General features: G+C 51.8%; 4 protein-coding genes across 4 annotated transcripts; 2 read left to right on the top strand and 2 right to left on the bottom strand.

The window, feature by feature from the left end:
• Nucleotides 1-312: 312 nt before the first annotated feature.
• B0T23DRAFT_149406 (uncharacterized protein) lies at nucleotides 313-626 on the top strand. The gene has a single exon (XM_062832507.1). The coding sequence runs from the start codon at nucleotides 357-359 to the stop codon at nucleotides 567-569; it is 213 nt and encodes a 70-aa protein (XP_062693237.1). The 5' UTR covers nucleotides 313-356; the 3' UTR covers nucleotides 570-626.
• Nucleotides 627-1926: 1300 nt separating this feature from the next.
• On the top strand, nucleotides 1927-4304 carry B0T23DRAFT_149370 (Endonuclease/exonuclease/phosphatase). The gene is made up of 3 exons (XM_062832506.1): nucleotides 1927-2685; nucleotides 2773-3769; nucleotides 3850-4304. Exons 1-3 carry the CDS (start codon nucleotides 2013-2015, stop codon nucleotides 4046-4048), a joined length of 1869 nt encoding a protein of 622 aa, XP_062693236.1. The 5' UTR covers nucleotides 1927-2012; the 3' UTR covers nucleotides 4049-4304.
• B0T23DRAFT_149343 (Adenylosuccinate synthetase) lies at nucleotides 4165-6702 on the bottom strand. Its single transcript, XM_062832504.1, has 7 exons — nucleotides 6468-6702; nucleotides 6354-6367; nucleotides 6153-6233; nucleotides 5751-6049; nucleotides 5313-5684; nucleotides 4859-5218; nucleotides 4165-4793 (listed from the first exon to the last, which is right to left on the bottom strand). Exons 1-7 carry the CDS (start codon nucleotides 6497-6499, stop codon nucleotides 4659-4661), a joined length of 1293 nt encoding a protein of 430 aa, XP_062693235.1. The 5' UTR covers nucleotides 6500-6702; the 3' UTR covers nucleotides 4165-4658.
• Nucleotides 6703-7059: 357 nt separating this feature from the next.
• On the bottom strand, nucleotides 7060-9342 carry B0T23DRAFT_380458 (uncharacterized protein). Its single transcript, XM_062837213.1, has 3 exons — nucleotides 8616-9342; nucleotides 8422-8547; nucleotides 7060-8370 (listed from the first exon to the last, which is right to left on the bottom strand). Exons 1-3 carry the CDS (start codon nucleotides 8965-8967, stop codon nucleotides 7556-7558), a joined length of 1293 nt encoding a protein of 430 aa, XP_062693234.1. The 5' UTR covers nucleotides 8968-9342; the 3' UTR covers nucleotides 7060-7555.
• Nucleotides 9343-9683: the final 341 nt, after the last annotated feature.

Here is a 9683-nt window from a genome sequence, read left to right as displayed (position 1 = left end):
GCACCTCATTCTTGACCCACCCCTTCATATGGGGTTCGGCCCCGGCTAGACCGGATCCGAGCTGGCGTTGTTTGTTGGTTCGGTTGGCCGGGCCTTCTCCGCCTTCTCGGCTCCGTGGTAGCCGCTACCGGACTTCCGGGCTCCGGTGCGGTAATTTGTTATCGTCTGTCGTCACATCCTGCAAATGAACATCATGCCCAAGACCGGTTACACAAGTCCAGAACGGCCCCGCTCTTCCCGGCGACCTTGCTTGCTCCCGTCCAGACTCGGGCCTTCGCGCCCTGTTCCTCCACTCCCCCGCATTGCAGGCAGTTCGCTTTCAGCATCGGTCGGTCGGCACTGTTCCCCATGTCTCAATGTCCAATTTCCAGATTTACCCCAACTCGACCCTGTTTTTTTTCTTGTCCCTAGCGTATGTATCGCGACATCAACCCATCTGTAACGCTCTGCGACGCTCTGCAACTATAGGGCTGCCGATCGCCAACATCCGTTCACGCAGCTTGACTGCACATGGATCGATGCGTCGCATATGCAATTTTAGGCCGACTCGGCATCGGGGGACAAATTAATCTCTTTGGAGATATCACAAGTGTGTTGCAGATGGGAATAAATAAAAGAGATGTCATGACAGCGATAGAGGCTTGTCGTGAACATGGTAAAAGTTCGACAGTCTATCCTCCTGCCGACACCTTCCACAAATAAAACAATCGGCCAATCAGGCGACTTCCGATTACCGGTCCCATCTCATCCCCCATCAGTCAGTAAGTCGGATGTTCGTCGGTTTTTTTTTTTTTTTTTTCCTCGTCTCTCCATCTCATCTGCCTTCCATAATACTCCCTGTCGCTTCCCGAGAGACAGTTCTCTCTTACTGCCCTATTTCTCACCATTCCACAACTTACTACTTTACCTCTTCCAGGCCATCATCTCCGAGCAACAACAACAACACTTCAGGTCATTTGATAAAGTTGTCAGCAAGTAAACTCAGACAACTTCCTGGTCGTTCCTATCACCAGTTGTAGTCTTCCACATCTGCTACTTCCTTGACATCCAAGCCAGGTACGGAAATGTCTCCGATACCTCGGTAAATCAGAATCACCAACCTATCAGAGGTCCTCTCGGTCGGTCCCGTCCTCGATCAGGCCCATTTAGTTCCCATTCAGATTATCTTTTCCAAACTCTGAACTCAGCTGTTCACTTTGTCACTTACTATGTTATATCTTTCAACAGCTTGGCTCTACTACATATATAGTCAATCGTCGGCATCAGTTCGGTATCCGGTATCTGATCTGCCATCTCCGGAGGGCATCTAACCATTTGCACTAATGTGCGTACCCACGTACCTGCTGCTTTCTCCGCAGGCACTCTATGTACATTATATGCTGTTATGTTATTTGCTGCTTGTCCTGCTTCGTCCATGCGGCGTTACCCTGCAGCGGAGCTTGTCCATCTGCTAGACTAGCTCTCCATCCCCCCTGGCAACAACATCTTGGCACCTGTCCGTTTGGGAAGGTGAAGCAACACCACCAAGAAGAACGTGCCAACCATCTCACCAATCAACGCGGCTACCCAGGTCATAACGTTACTGATTACAGCAAGTGGGATACCATCGTTTGCCGATATTCTCATGTCATCGGCTGTGATTCCCCTGAATTGGCCAAGATCGCGATAAGCGGGTGTAACATCGCGGGATGCTTGATTTTGTTTTTTTTTTTTCTTTCTCGCAATAAACCATCCAGGCATTTCGCGACTGGTCCCCACGTGTACCACATCCCGTGGCACTTTTGCCCGGCTCGGTCTGGCCTCGGAATACCACCACTCAAAGAGGTATGTAGTATGTAACTGTATGTAGCTGGGGAAATTTCTTTATAAAGCTCAATGGGCTGCCCCCGATCGCCAATGTCCGAGTCAGAAAGAGAGAGAGAGAGAGAAAGAGAGGTAGAAAGAGCTTCAGTGGTTTGCCCTCCGGAAGTGTTCTCATCATCCGTCACTTCTCAAACTCCTCCTCCTCCAACATGAAGGGCGTTCTCTGCTGGGCTGTTGCCGGCTTGCAGCCTCTGCTTTCCGCGGCCTTGACCATCGCCGAGATCAACGGCAACAGGTACATCTCGTCCTACAACGGCAAGACCGTCAGCGATGTCACCGGTCTCGTTACTGCCAAGTCCTCCGCCGGTATCTACATCCGCTCGACCACCCCGGACGATGATGAGGCCACTTCCGATTCCATCTACGTCTTCAGCAGCACCATTGGCAGGACCGTCGACGTCGGCGACATCATCAACCTGGGCAGCGCCAAAGTGTCTGAGTACAGGTCTTCCAACACCTACATGTACCTGACCGAGCTCACCAACCCGTCAGATATCACCGTTGTGTCCAGTAACAACGCTGTCACTCCTCTCATCATCGGCAAGGACACTCTCTCTCCTCCTACCGAGCAGTTCACCAGCCTCGACGAAGGCGACATCTACAGCGTCCCTAACGCTCAACATAACATTTCTGCCGTCAACCCTGTTCTGAAGCCCGCCGAGTATGGCCTCGACTTTTGGGAGTCCCTCACCGGCGAGTTGGTCACCGTCAAGGCCCCCACTGCCCTCAAGATCCCCAGCAGCTACCGGGATACCTGGGTCATCGGTGACTGGAAGGTCACTGGCAAGAACGACGCCGGTTCTCTCACCATGAGCGCCAAGGGTAAATTCTTTTCTTTTCTTTCCTTTTCTTCTCCTTCCTCCCCAGATTCTGCCACAGAACTCATGTCTAATACCTGCTTCAAAAAAGACTCCAACCCCGAAACAATCCTCATCGGCGCCCCCCTCGACTCCACCAAAAACCCCACCACCACCAAGCTCGGCGACGCCCTCGAAGACATCACCGGCGTAGTCACCAACACCTACGGCTTCTACACCATCCTACCCCTCACCGCCATCAAGATCAAGACCCCCTCCGCGCTCACCCCGCCCCCTACCAGCTTGGTCTCCTCCGGATCCTGCAAGGGTCTGACAGTCGGCACCTACAACGTCGAGAACCTCGCGCCCACATCCGCCCACATGCCCAAGGTCGCCTCGCAAATCGTCACCTACCTCAAGTCCCCCGACCTGCTGTTCATCCAGGAAGTCCAAGACAACACGGGCGCTACTGACGATGGCGTGGTGTCCGCCAACAAGACCTTGGCCACTTTGATCTCCGCTATCAAGAGTGCTGGCGGCCCGATTTATGACTATGTCACCATCGAGCCAGTGAATGACGAAGACGGTGGACAACCGGGTGGAAACATCCGCACTGCCTATCTTTACAACCCCTCCATCCTCAGTCTCAAGAACCCGAACCCGGGCTCCAGCACGGATGCCAACGAGGTCATCGTTGATGCCGAAACGGGCCAGCCGAGCCTCAAGTTCAACCCTGGCCGCGTGGACCCCCTTAACGCAGCATGGAAAGCTACGCGCAAGCCCTTGGTTGCCGAATGGATTGCCAAGGACGGGAAGAAGCCCTTCTTCACGGTGAATGTGCATATGACCTCCAAGGGCGGGGGTAGCAGTGTGCATGGCGATGTGAGACCGCCGATTAATGGCGGGGTTGAGAAACGCACGCAACAGGCGGAGATTACGGCCAAGTTCATCTCGCAGATTTTGCAAGCCGACCCGGCGGCTCGTGTGATTGCTGCTGGTGACTTCAACGAGTTCGCCTTTGTCAAGCCGTTGACTACTTTTGCTGAGGTGTCGGGGCTGAAGGAACTTGATGAGGCTTTGAACACTCCTGTTGAGAACCGTTATACCTAGTAAGTCCTCGCTCTTCTTTTGGTCGTCACGAATTTTTCTTCCAGATCCGTAGCTGACAGTCCAACTAACCAACCAATAGCTCCTACGACATGAACGCCCAGGCCCTCGACCACATGTACATCTCCCCTGTTCTCGCTTCCTCCAAGAGCAAGTTCCAGCACATCCACGTTAGCTCGTGGGTGACTGATTCTGCTGTTGTTTCGGATCACGATCCTAGCGTTGCGCTGTTCGATGTGTGCGGATGCGCGGATTCGAATAAGAGGGTTCATAAGCTTTAAGCTGAAGATGTGATGTGACTTTGTCGAATTTTGCGATTCGATAGGTTTTGGATATAACAGGATGGACATCATAACCTGTATATCATGTAAAAAATGGAATCATGTGAAAGAAGGATGTCGATCTGTACCTGTGCTTGGTGAAGGTAGGTGATTTGCAAAGCTCCATGAAGAGACTCACAAGGGAACACCTGGTCAAAAGACAAAAACCAACGTTCTATTTTTTCCAACAACCCGCGAAAAGTGACAAAGGCTAACCACACCGCCAGAGCCAACGAACAACCTCTATCTAGTTGTTGTAAAGATTCGAATTTCTGATCCGAAGCCGTTTAAATCATGTGCTGTGTAGTGTATAGGGGGTATCACTGCCCCTGGCGTTCTTATGTAGCGCAGCGCAGATGGGAAAAAGAGAAATGACGGATGAGATCATCATAAGTTAAAGCGCCCTCGCTTTTTTTTTCCCTGTCGTTGTCCGTTCTTCTTATTGTGGTTGTTGTTGTAAATCATTGTTAATATGATATCATGTTCGTTCCTGTCCATGGTATCGTTGATGACGGAGTGTTGTTCTTTAAATCCCACAAACCCAAACAGAAACGCCTTTTTAGGTGGTAATTTACTCCTTAATGGCGGAGGTCTTGCGGACAATCATGTCCTCACGCTTAGGGCCGGTGCCAATGTAGCAAATGGGGACGCCGACGAACTCCTCAATGAACTCAATGTAGGCGCGAGCCTCCTTGGGGAGATCGTACTACAGATGTGTTGTTAGCAAAGCAGCAAAGACGGTGACGAAAGAGCCAAGTCGGTACAACTTACATAGGTCTTGCAGTCAGTGATGGGCTTGTTCCAGCCGGGAAGCTCCTTGTAGACAACCTCAAGGCTGTCGAGGATGTCGAGATCGGCAGGGAAGTACTCGACCTCCTCACCGGTCTGAGGGTCCTTGTAAGCGACGGCAACCTTGATGGTCTCGAAAGTGTCGAGGATATCGAGCTTGGTAAGGTTGAGGGCGGTATAGTTGTTGATGGCGGTCGAGTACTTGAGGACGACGAGATCGAGCCAGCCGCAACGACGCTTGCGACCAGTGCTGACACCCCACTCGCGACCAATCTCTTGGAGCTTGGTACCAGCCTCCTCGAGGTCCTCAGTCTTGAAGGGACCACCACCGACACGAGTGGTCTATTGTCACGGAAACGTCGGTTAGCAAACCTGATCATGACGTCATACCCTGAAGGGCTTCAAAGGTGTGGAAAGAGAAATAAAAAAAACTCACGTAGGCCTTGACGACACCAATAATGTTGTCAATCTTGGTAGGGTTGATGGCAAGACCAGTAATGATACCACCAAGACCGGTGTTGCTGGAGGTGACGTAGGGGTAGGTGCCGTAGTCGATATCCAGCATGAGGGCGTTGGCACCCTCGATGAGGATCTTGTAGCCGCGGTCCTGGGCCTCCTTCATGTACTGGATGGCATCGACAGTATAGCGGGCGAGCTTGACACGGTACTCCTTGAAGCGGGCAATCTCCTCCTCGACATCGTACTTGAGGAGATCACCAAATCTCTTCTTGTAGCCGGCAGCGAGTTGCCTGAGCTTGCGCTCAAAGATCTCCTCGTTAAAGATCTCGTGGATTCTGACACCGCTTCTCTGTATGAGACATGGTCTTGTCAGCGCCTCTATTCTGGTTGTAGTGTGTCTTTCGGGTTACCATACCGCCATCTTGGTGCTGTAAGAGGGACCGATACCACGGCCGGTGGTGCCGATCTTGCGGTCACCGAGCTCAACCTCCTCGAGACCATCAACGGCAGCGTGAAGGTCGAAGTTGACGTGGCAGCGGTCGGAGACGAGGATACGGTTGTGAACATCGGTGAGGCCCTTCTCCTCAAGCTTGCTGAGCTCGCTGAAGAAGCTGGGGACGTGGAAGACGACAGAGGAACCGATGAGGTTCATGCAGTTGGGGTTGACGAGACCGGAAGGGAGAAGGTGGAAGTCGTACTCGACGCCATTGGCGACTGTGGCGCGGCGGCAATGTCAGTTATCTTTCCTGTTGGCGTACATTGTGTCCCTAAGGCACCGAGGCGCATCCGGGACTTGAAGCCATCAAGGTACACGTACCGATGGAGTGACCAGCGTTGTGGCCGCCAGCGGCTCTGGCGCAGATCTGGGCCTTGGGGCAGAGGATGTCGGTAAGCTTTCCTGTACGTCGGGTAAGTCAGTCGCTGTGCATATTGTGTCGCATATATCGGTTGTGTATATTGAAATTGAGGGCGTGTATTCGACGTGTGTGTGTAATGTGTGGCCATGTTTGTATCGTACCTTTACCCTCGTCACTATAACACAACAACAACAATAACACCAAACGGTCAGCTATCTCCGATACGTGCCGGGTCCCGGACTTGAGCAACTCGGCAAAGAAGTGGATTCACTTACCCCCACTGGGAACCAAGAATGAGAGTGGCCATCTTGATGGATTGATTAGGGATAAACAAACAGAAGCTGTATCGAAAGAAGTGGTATGATAGTATTAGCACCTTTAGGTCGCCCTCAAGGTACGGAACGGAGTTCAAACGACGAAACCGAAAAGACGAGCGGGAAAGAGAAATGGCGCGGTGGGCGGACCGGCTTAAAGCCTAGAAAAGGGCCTCGCCCACTTCCCTTGCAAAAGATTTCACCTAGTTGCGGGGGTGGGGTTCTTCCTTTGCGCGCTTCAGGCGCTCGGTCAGGTCCCGCAGGAACAGGAAGTGCAAGTGCAAGTGGGCAATCGCAGCGGGGTTATTTCTTATCGGAGGCGGGCAACCCACCTTGCCCTGACTCACATCGCTGGACAGTTTAAGTTGACTCGTCCCGTCCCATGTCCACTGTCAGGGCTGAGCTGAAGCACATCATCATATGTTAGTGCATGGTGTGTGGTGTTGGGATGGCGCAAGGAGTGAGGTGATTTAACAGCCATTGATAAGTGGGATCATGAGTGTCGAGTCCAAGACCGTGAGCGGCCTTTCTCAGAAATCGCATTCAATCGATGTTACTTAAGGAACTGGATTGTCTTCCAATGCTAAAGTCACCCTTTCCTTCAGATGAGCCATTGCGTTATGTAGATACATATCTCTGTTTTCCTTTCCCCGCCTCAACCCCAAGAATAGGTACATACCGCCCTAACAATAAAAATAGTGTAGACAACCCTGAGCACGTCCACACCAAGGTACCTACGTAAGGGACCCACGTCTTCGGTACTGGAGGTGGAGTTGCATGAACTGGCGGCTGTGACTCTGGCTATATCAGACATGTGATTGGCCAATTGCTGACCACGACGGTTCCCCTGGGCTTTTATTCTCATCCCAAGTTTAAGCACTTTCCCATACTTGTTCGTTGTCCACGTTGAGGGTTCAATATTGACATAATACATGACCGGGCGTTCTGGCCTTTGACTATTTGTCAAACCTTGCTCTTTCCAGTTGTCTATGGAGCACCACAATTAACTAAGAACGCGCTGGTTTTGGTTCGAGGGCGGGATACATACGCTAACTCGTATGACTACTCTCTCTCTTCTCCAACCTGTCCAGCAAGACCTTGTTCATGGCGAGCAATCGTGTGTTCAAGTCTTCCTGCCACTCGACCAAGTTCCCATGAGTAGCCCTGAGTTTATCCGTCGACATCCTTCTATATCTCGTCTCCCAGGCCGTGACTTTGTTCACACTAGGACTGCTATCTGGGCGTGGTTGGCTCGGGGGTTCGCCGTTATTCTGCTGGGCATTTTGGGCCTCCATGTGGGGGTAGTAGTCCGGAAAAGGTGTGTAAGCCGGAGAAACGGATGAGACGGATGCCAGGAATGCCGGATGCAGTTGACCAGTATTCTCAAGCTGCTGCCCATGCTCCATCGGCTGTCCTTCTGGTGGTGGTGGTGGTGGTGGTGGTGGTGGGGAGATGAGCAAGGGATTATATCGCGCCGCACCTAACCGTTCCTTACGCTTGCCGGCTGGGTTGCGGAAACTGCACAAGGAACCCTGACGCCCATACCAGCAGTTGGCACAAGCACCACCCGTTAGTTTAGCGTCTTCTGAGTCTGCAAATGCCACACAACCAACAAAGGTCCCGCCCACATAACGCTTTTTGATTTTGACTCCTCTGCAGCGTGCGCAAGCCTGCTCGTCTGGCAGCAGATGGCCTGTCGCTTGAAGGAAGTAGGCGCTGAAATTGTCGGGTTTATTGTCCACAAAAGGTTTTCCAAGAATTGGCATCCGTTTTATGGAACGCTCAGCTAGATGTCGAGCGATTGGAGCAAGGTGACGGGGCAACTGAAAATTTGGCAGAGCGTGCTGAAATAAGTCGACAGGCGCTGGCTTTACACGTCAGTAAGTTGATAACATGGGTAGGAGTTGTAACTCACTCATGCCCACAAGATCTGGATGTAAAGGGAGTTTATCTGCTGAGGGACAACGAGGTGTCCAAGGGGAGACGTCTTCTGACACAATAAATCGCCCTGGCGCGGAATGGTTAGGGTAAGAACCACTTCCTATTTCAGACGTCAGTTAGTCAGAGCGGGATCTCAAAGCTCCGCGAACCAGATAACGGGATGCTTACCTTGGCCCTCTTCGTCGTCATCCTCGTCCTCTTCATCCTCCTCAGAGCTAGAATATTCCTCTTCTTCATCAGACTCTTCTTCTTCTTGGTCAAGCTTGGGATACTTTGCGACGTGATCATTTGCAAAGTCATCCGCCGGCGCTCTTTTAACGTTGTTAATGAGCTTGCCTGTGACGTGATTCCCAGTCGTTCCAGTATGCTGAGAAGTCAGGCGTGAGGCTAGGACATCCATTGCACTTTCCCGTAGCTTCTGGAGAGAGTCAGATTCTGGAACGGCCTCAAGGGACCCCGGATCCGAAACCTCATCTTCGGAGGAGTTCTCATCGGACCTCTGCGATAGCGGCGGCGGCATTGTATGTGATGGTCAAGTATCCCCGAAGCGCCGTCAGATTCAGAACTATTGCCCTCCAATAGAGCTGGTCAAAAATTCAAAAGTATTCTGGTCGTCTGGGTCAGCTTGTGTACGAATAGTGGTGACAGGCGCCTCTCTAGGACCGAGGGTATGTGGAAGGTATTGGCACGGACCAACAAAGGGCAACGCGCTCCTGTTTGCTTGTTTGCTTCCTGGAGTGCAAAACCCAAGGACAGCGGTCAAATAATCGATTAAAAAAAAAAGCGGTTGTACCTCGAGACCACAAAGCTGCAAAGTTTTTGACGAGCCCTTGCAACCAGTTGTGCGGTTATCACTTGTGCGCATATGCCGGAGTTAAGAATTCCCCAAAAAGATGTCGTCGCGAAGATGCAACAAATGCTGTCGTTGTTTTGAAGGTATCCTTGTACCTTGTGCCTTGTCCAATCAGATGTACCCGATAGTGACATAGAGGCTCCACTTAACTGTTCTCATCAATCACCTCCGCTTCCTTCAACCTCACAACTGCACTCTTTCCTCCTCCTCCTCCAAGTTCTCCAATTCCCTCAGCTTCCCTGCCCACCCTCTTTTCACCGCCACAAAATGGTCCATCCGTCAAATTACAATGCCCGATAACCACCTCGTCAAGTGTTGAGTGATCATGCTGGTCATCAAACTGATCACGTCACAACCATGGTTCGGAAGTCGCAGAGGCCAAA

This window comes from Neurospora hispaniola (assembly GCF_033458365.1).
Source record: "Neurospora hispaniola strain FGSC 10403 chromosome Unknown B0T23scaffold_4, whole genome shotgun sequence".
Lineage (NCBI taxonomy): Eukaryota > Fungi > Ascomycota > Sordariomycetes > Sordariales > Sordariaceae > Neurospora > Neurospora hispaniola.
The sequence above is the reverse complement of the archived record's forward strand: the minus strand, read 5'-3'. Positions and strand labels throughout refer to the sequence as shown.

Coding starts and splice junctions, on each gene's coding strand:
- B0T23DRAFT_149406 (XM_062832507.1), top strand. CDS start 357: ATGTCCAATTTCCAGATTTACCCCAACTCGACCCTGTTTTTTTTCTTG.
- B0T23DRAFT_149370 (XM_062832506.1), top strand. CDS start 2,013: ATGAAGGGCGTTCTCTGCTGGGCTGTTGCCGGCTTGCAGCCTCTGCTT. Junction 2,686..2,772: donor TCTCACCATGAGCGCCAAGG/GTAAATTCTTTT, acceptor GCTTCAAAAAAG/ACTCCAACCCCGAAACAATC. Junction 3,770..3,849: donor GTTGAGAACCGTTATACCTA/GTAAGTCCTCGC, acceptor ACCAACCAATAG/CTCCTACGACATGAACGCCC.
- B0T23DRAFT_149343 (XM_062832504.1), bottom strand. CDS start 6,499: ATGGCCACTCTCATTCTTGGTTCCCAGTGGGG. Junction 6,050..6,152: donor CAACGCTGGTCACTCCATCG/GTACGTGTACCT, acceptor GCCGCGCCACAG/TCGCCAATGGCGTCGAGTAC. Junction 5,685..5,750: donor CTTACAGCACCAAGATGGCG/GTATGGTAACCC, acceptor TGTCTCATACAG/AGAAGCGGTGTCAGAATCCA.
- B0T23DRAFT_380458 (XM_062837213.1), bottom strand. CDS start 8,967: ATGCCGCCGCCGCTATCGCAGAGGTCCGATGAGAACTCCTCCGAAGAT. Junction 8,548..8,615: donor TGACGACGAAGAGGGCCAAG/GTAAGCATCCCG, acceptor CGTCTGAAATAG/GAAGTGGTTCTTACCCTAAC. Junction 8,371..8,421: donor TCCAGATCTTGTGGGCATGA/GTGAGTTACAAC, acceptor GTGTAAAGCCAG/CGCCTGTCGACTTATTTCAG.